The following is a 6,734-nucleotide window of genomic DNA, read 5'->3' on the forward strand; positions in this document are numbered from 1 at the left end:
CCCTCTGGCCTTCGACTCCCTGGGTGTCTGTCACTGAGAGACCAGGTTTGGGCACAGCAAAGGATACTGGGAAACGTCCGTCTCAGTGCCTGGGCCTGATTACACAGTGATGGAACCAGAGGAATGTCTTATGGGAAAGGGCGGTGCCTCAGTGACAGGAAGCTGAGGCCTTGCCTCCCAAGCCACTTGAATTTGAGGGGAAAAAATTGACCTTTAGAAGCTCTCTGAGGAGTGGCTGGGAATGAAAATAGAACCAGATGCACGAGCTGCAGGGAGCACAGCTTCTGCTTCTTCCTCCCCAGTGAGGGACCCAACAGGTCTGCAGCCCTGGCTTCAAGGTGGGGCCTGGCCCTCTATGCCCTGGCCGGAACTGACTCGATCAGGTTTAAACAAGGGGTCCTGTAGGGTATGCAGGGAGAGCCTCGGAGACCTTTGCTCCAGGCCCAGCCCTGCCACCTATTTGCTGTGTGACGCTGGACTGTTTGCACCACCTCTCTGAGCCCCAGCTTTGCATTCGTCAGTGAGAACAGTGACTCCTGTGTGATGCACAACATTGCTGTGGGGTCAGGCGAGGGGACACGCGTGCAGGCCGCTTGGGAGGGGACCCAGTGCTGTGTAGTGGGAGGGTTGCTCCAGCTTCTAGCTCAGACTTCCCGGATTCTAGTCCAACTCTCATGCTTTCTGACCATGGGCCTTGGGCAGTGATTTCACCTCTCTGCGCCTCAGGTGGGCCTCTGTCAATGAGGACGGCAGTGCCTCAACTCCACCATGCCTCCTGGTCAGGGCATGGCCTCCAGAATATAACCCCTTGGCCCCCCTCCATTGTCTTAGGGACATAGGACAGTAAAGTCCGGTGGAGGTGGGTGGGGGGAGAGTGCTGGGGGAAGGGGCTGGCAGCAGCCTGTGAAACCCCCAGGATACGAGCCCCCTAACCTGGGCTGTGGAGATGGCTGGGTCCAACTGAAGATCCAGATGCTGAGAAGGTGTCACCTCTGTGATACCTGGGCCCCGGCCCCTGTAACCAAAGGTCCTGCTCCCCTAACCCATTGCCACTGAGTCGATTCTGACTCATAGTGACCCTATAGGACAGGGCAGAACTGCCTCATGTGGTTTCCAAGGCTGTAATCTTTACAGAAGCAGACTGCCACATCTTTCTCCCGCTGAGCGGCTGGTAGGTTCGAACTGCCAACTTTCAGTAGGTAGCCGAGTGCTTAACCACTGTGCCACCAGGGCTCCTTCCGTACCCCTAGGGAGCTCAGAGTGCTTCTCTTGGCTTCAGCCTCCCACCCTAAATGCTGAAAACATCTCTGGGCTGTCCCTAGGCCGTCCCCTTGGTCACCTGCTGCGACACGGCCTGGGGTTGCGGTGCCCAGAGCAAAGCTTCTCGCACAGAGACAGGGTGGTGCTTCCTTAACCAGCAGCAGCCACCCCTCTCCTGATAGCTCAGCGTGGGCCACCACGGAGTGTGGCACTGCTCTGACCCTCTGCTCAGGGAGAGCGACCTATGTTTTTTTCTGCTCAGCCCTGCTGCCGTAAAAAGGTCCGCAGGCTTCCCAAAGGACCACGTCAGAGGGATCATGAGCCAACTCAGACCTCTCTACCTTCTCATGGGCACTTGGGGGCCTTGTGCCGATTAACACCAGGACCCTGCCAGCAACCACCAGGGTCTCTTCAATCCAGTGGCCATCAAGTCGATTCTGCCCCTCTGACTTCACAGTCAAGTACGGGAGACAGCCCCCCACCCCCAATCATCCAGTTATAGGACCACAAGGTAAGTTCCCTGATGGAGACAGCCCCCTCTGTGTGAACTAGGACTTCCAAACCTCAGGGCAGCCGATGGCCTCGGCCCAGCTTTCCATCTCAGACCTTTCTCAAGGTTAGCGGGCTGGCAGGACACACTCCCCGCCCCATTTGGCGGCTGTCTTTACCCCTCCCCCTCCACCCCCCGCCATGTCCTGTCATTGCATCCAACCAGCTGCTTTGGTTGCGCACAAGAGAAGCCGCCTTTGGCTAAGTTAAGGAGAACAGGATTTTGCTGGAAGGACTTGGGTAACTCAAGTCTCCCCAGGAGCACCAGGGCACCAGGCTGCGAAGGACAGGATGCGAGCAGCTGCAAGCAGCAGTCTGCCTGGCCCTGTGTGGGTGACCTGTGCCCACCCCTGGGTCAGGGCAGGACAGGGCACTTTGACTGACCATACACTAAGATGGCCCACAGCAGGAGGAGAGGTAATTACCCCAAGTAAACTGGGTGCCACTGAAGAATGAGGAGTGGTCCCTACGTAGGTGGCCAGAATACAGCCATGACCACATGGTCTCCCTTCTGCCACCACCATTGGCTCTGTTGTGTCATTCGGCTATCCCAGCTTCCCTCTCTAGCATCTCCCTGGCCACAACCCTCCAGGCTTTCCCCCTCCCACCCCAGTTTCCTTCATGCCTGGGTGAAGACTGCCTGGAATGTCCTTCCTCAACTCTTTCATGTGAAGAACTCCTGCCCACCCTGCAAGGCCCATCTAATTGTGCCCTCTCCTAGAAGACTCCTATGTCAGCCTGAGGCTGAATACCCAGCCTGGCTCAAGCTCCTGCAGCATGGTCTGACCTCTGCCTGCCCTGCACCAGAATCGGTAGCTTATGAGCTTTCTGTCCCCACGGTGGAGCCCCCAAGGTCCCCATCTTCTCCTTGTGTCCACTTAGGGCCTGCTGAGGCTCATGGAATTGTTTGGCTTCTGGGGACATCTGGAGCCATGCCCTGGCACTGGTCTGTCCTGGGTCCCTGTCTCCCCAGGCCCCTGGCTTCCATCCTTCTCTCCCGCTTTCCCCACCCACGGTCACTCAGTTAATGTTCCGCTTAGCCTGGAGATGTCTTCCCAACAACAACTTCTCGACCAAATAAATAAATAAATAAAATTGTCGCTTAAAACTCTTGAGCAGTGAAGCAGCAGATGACGTTGTGTGGGCAGCAGCCCAGGGGACACAGAATGAACATCTCCTGAGTGGGTGGCCTTATAAGGACAGGTTCAGGAGGAGAATGGCCAGGAGGGCGGGCCGCCTGCCAGGGAGTGAGAGGCTGGGCAGGGGATGGGTGCCCAGCCGCTGGGCTGACTATGGAGCCAGCAGGGGTGCTGACGAGGACCCAGTTCCACAGGGGGAGTTGGCAAAGCGCCACCTCCAGAGGGACTTGTTGGGCCAAAGTCCATCTGTCCCTCTACCTTTGCTGCCATTGTCACCACACAGGCACTGACCTGTTCTCAACCAGCTGCCCCGCTGTCCCACGCTCCCAGCCCAGCACTGGGAACCTCCCCCACTCCTGGCCCAGCAGTGCCGGGCCTTAGCTGGTATCAATAAAGGTTTGTGGGATGGAAGGATTAGTAAATGAATGAATGGCTCCGTGGTGGTAGCTTTGGCTCATCCACTGGGCTGTAGCACCTGGAACACAAACCAAACCAAACCCATCGCCATCGAGTTGATTCTGACTCATAGTGACCCTATAGGACAGGGTAGAACTACCCCGTGGGGTTTCCAAGGGGCGCCTGGTGGATTCGAACTGTCGATCTTTTGGTTAGCAGCCGTAGTTCTTAACCACTACACCACCAGGGTTTCCACTACCTGGAACACAGGGATGTGTTTTCTCTTTTCTGAGCGGCCACTGCAGGGCTGGGTGCTTAACGAAGGATTTGTTGGTTGAGTGGGCCCCGCCCTTGAGTAGACCAATCAGTTCTTGCCCTGCTCAGGATCACCCCTGTCCCCAGCATGAAGGCACACACACCCTAGACCTCCTCCAGATAATGCCTGTGACTGGGGGTTTGCTCCCCCCTGAGGACACTGTGTAAGAGAGAGACAAATAGAGAGGGTTTCTGGGAGAGTCCTGATTGTCTAGGCACCCTTCAGACCCCACCATATCTGGGAACAAAGCTCCAGCCCTGAAGATCTGAGGGTAAGGAGAGCTGGGAACTCAGAAGGCACCAGTACCGGAAGCCTCCCCAGCCCTCGTCAGGAAAGGCTCTTCCCAGATCTTCCTGAAGCCCCAATTCCTCGTTATGGTGATTCTTACAGACAGAACGGATGGCCAAATGAGTTGAGGAGCTGGGAGGGTCACCCCTTCCCTTTGCCAGATTTACTGTGCCTAAAGCCCCACCATTTACACACTTCTGAATTAAGCATTGCCCTTTCCCCTAAATCCTCTTTTAAAAGGCTAAGAGTGTATCCTTAGAAGGGTCAACAGTGGAATTCTCTAATCACCAGATAAGAGGATGGGACAGCTAGAGGTTGAGGAGCGGGGCTGGGGAGAAGTGTAGAAGGAAATGACTGAGCGGGGAGGAGAGTCCAGGAAGAGAAGGCTCCTGACTTTTCTGCCTGATTCTTGGAGGCCAGCTGTGACCCGAGGGTAGTGTATCCCCCAGACCTCCCCCGCCCAGAATTTAAAGGGCTCCGGGGGCTCTTCAGCTGGCCCTGGTCCTGGTGCCAGGAGAACACTGTCAGCTGCAGGAGGGTGACTCAAGGAGCAGCAAAACCAGCAGAGGTTCCTGTCAGAGCTGCGAGAGGAGCAGAGCCAGCTGTGTCTGCTAAGCCAGCCAGCGCCACGCCTGGCCTAAGGCCCTGACCTCTGGGAGCAGCTGCACTTATCCACACATCCAACCCAGCTCGCAAAGGTAGGTACTCAGAGGGTCATGCAGAAGGCCTGCCCTGCTGTCATTCTGTTCTAAAATAGAAATGTCCCTTGTGTAAAGAGTAATACAAAACACAACAAAACTCTCATGTGATCGCTTAAAATTCTACCACCAGCCATGTATTATTTTGAGTTAAGCATTGCCCCTCTGCGATGGGCTGAATAATGGCCCTCACAGATGTTCACATCCTAATGCCCAGAAACTGGGAATGCATTACTTTACATATTTCAGGTGGTACTCCCAGAATCCTCTGCTCTGGCCACCTTCTTAAACCCTGCTGACCAGAGAGGCTGAGTCACTGGGGGAAGGTTCTACCAGGTTCTTTGGGCTTGATTATAAATGCTGGAGATTTGTGAACCATAATGATGAATGATGAGGATGATCATAGTAATGATAGTGATTATGGAATCAGGCAGGATATAAGTACATATAAACAAGTAAATAGCACTAGGTACTATACCACAAAGCTCCTGCGCACTATCCCATTCAATCATCCCATTGGGGAAGTTGTAGCATCTCTATTTTATGGATAAGCAACACAGAGAGATTATGTGACGGTCAAAAGTCACACAGCTAGCTGGAGATGAGGTTGTAGTTTCAGCCCAGACCTGACTTCGAAGTCCATGCCTCTAACAACAAGCTATTCTACCTCCTAAAAAATATTTTAAACTAACAGTTCTCCTATTGATGTCTCAGTTTTAATCAAGCAACAGTCTTCCAGGGATGGAAAGGTTTGGGGCAGAAAGGGTGGGAGAGTGATGTTAGGGGACCCTCGAGGCAGAGGACACCTAATTAATTAGTACACCACCAGTTATCCGGCCATTCCCAGTCATCTCCCCACCACGTCACTCACTTCCTCTAAGTTGTTTTGCAGACTCTCTGGACAGCCCTGGACGGATCCAGATCTAACCAGCTCAGAGTGGTCAGACATGCGTAGAACAGACAAAGATGAGTGACAGACGGCCCCGGGCCACACGCATGCTCAATAACACAAGAGAGCTCATGCCGAGGAATGAAAAGACTCATATCAAAGAACCAGAATCACCGGACATACGTCATCTGCAGTAGCCAAGCCCATTTCAAAAGCGAAGAGTCCGTCGGCCACTTCCGTGCCAAGTCTTAGCCCTGCCCCATAATAAATAACCAATAGAACTATGAATATGTAGAACTTACTAACCCTGCCCACCTGCCTTCCTCCACCCCTATATGAATATATATAATTTCCCAAACCTATAAAATGTACATGTTTCCTCAAATCGAGGAACTCAATCTGAGGTCGATAACCTCTGAGTTCCTGCTTGCTAGTCTGTGAAATAAACTCTTCTTCTCAAAACCCAGCATCTGAGAGACTGGCTCCTTGCACGCTGGGCACAGACCCATTGGTCTGGTTTCAGTGACAGGGGTGGGGGCCCTGTGGGGTGGGTAAGGGGCAGGCCAAGTGGCCACATCTAATCAAGGGACTTAATAAAGTAGTAGACCAAGGCCAGGAAGTTCCCTTAATCAGAACATAGATAGCTCTGGATCTTAAAACTGCACCATAAAAATTGAACTTTAATGTGTACTATCTTTCCCAAGTGTAATTTTATTTTTGGCAACAGAAACATGAGTAACTTTATGCCATCTTGCCTACTTTCTCAAATGGTTTTGTACTGCCGGCAAGTTATTCAAAGCAAGTTTTAAGCACAAAGAATATTTTTAATGTGATTTTTAGTTGGCAGGCATTAAGGCTTAGTGGAAAGTACCCAGGGGCTGGATGGGCCTCAGGAGACCTGGTTTTTAGTCCCAGACTTGGTCTATAGGCTTAGAGAAGTTCCCCCTCCCCGTTCAAACAAAGTATCTGACTGGGTTGAAGCTCTGAGAAATGTGGAAGTTTTTGTTTGTTTTTTATGGGCCTCAGCCCCGGTGAAGCACTGTTTGCTGGGTGGAGGGGGCTGAGAGGGTTTGCTTCTGTGGTAACTGCTGCAGGTCTTCGCACAAGGCCAGCCAGGAAGGGTCAGGGCACCAGTGTCTTGGCCTCTGACCTCTGCAGCTGTAGGTGGCTCCAGCAAAACTGGTCCCTCAATCCCTGGG

General features: G+C 53.2%; 1 protein-coding gene across 1 annotated transcript in view; it reads right to left on the reverse strand.

Moving 5' to 3' along the window:
* Positions 1 to 1,318: 1,318 nt before the first annotated feature.
* The window catches only part of UBAP1L (ubiquitin associated protein 1 like), a 23,004-nt gene continuing 17,588 nt past the window's right edge, over positions 1,319 to 6,734 (reverse strand). Inside the window, exons 6-7 of the mRNA XM_004374795.3 lie at positions 1,602 to 1,678; positions 1,319 to 1,354 (exon numbers count right to left, since the gene is read on the reverse strand). Coding sequence (XP_004374852.2) covers positions 1,319 to 1,354; positions 1,602 to 1,678 — 113 coding nt within the window. The remainder of the gene's footprint in view (positions 1,355 to 1,601; positions 1,679 to 6,734) is intronic.

The sequence above is a fragment of the Trichechus manatus genome, unplaced genomic scaffold, assembly GCF_000243295.1.
Source record: "Trichechus manatus latirostris isolate Lorelei unplaced genomic scaffold, TriManLat1.0 scaffold00030, whole genome shotgun sequence".
Taxonomy (NCBI): Eukaryota; Metazoa; Chordata; class Mammalia; order Sirenia; family Trichechidae; genus Trichechus; species Trichechus manatus.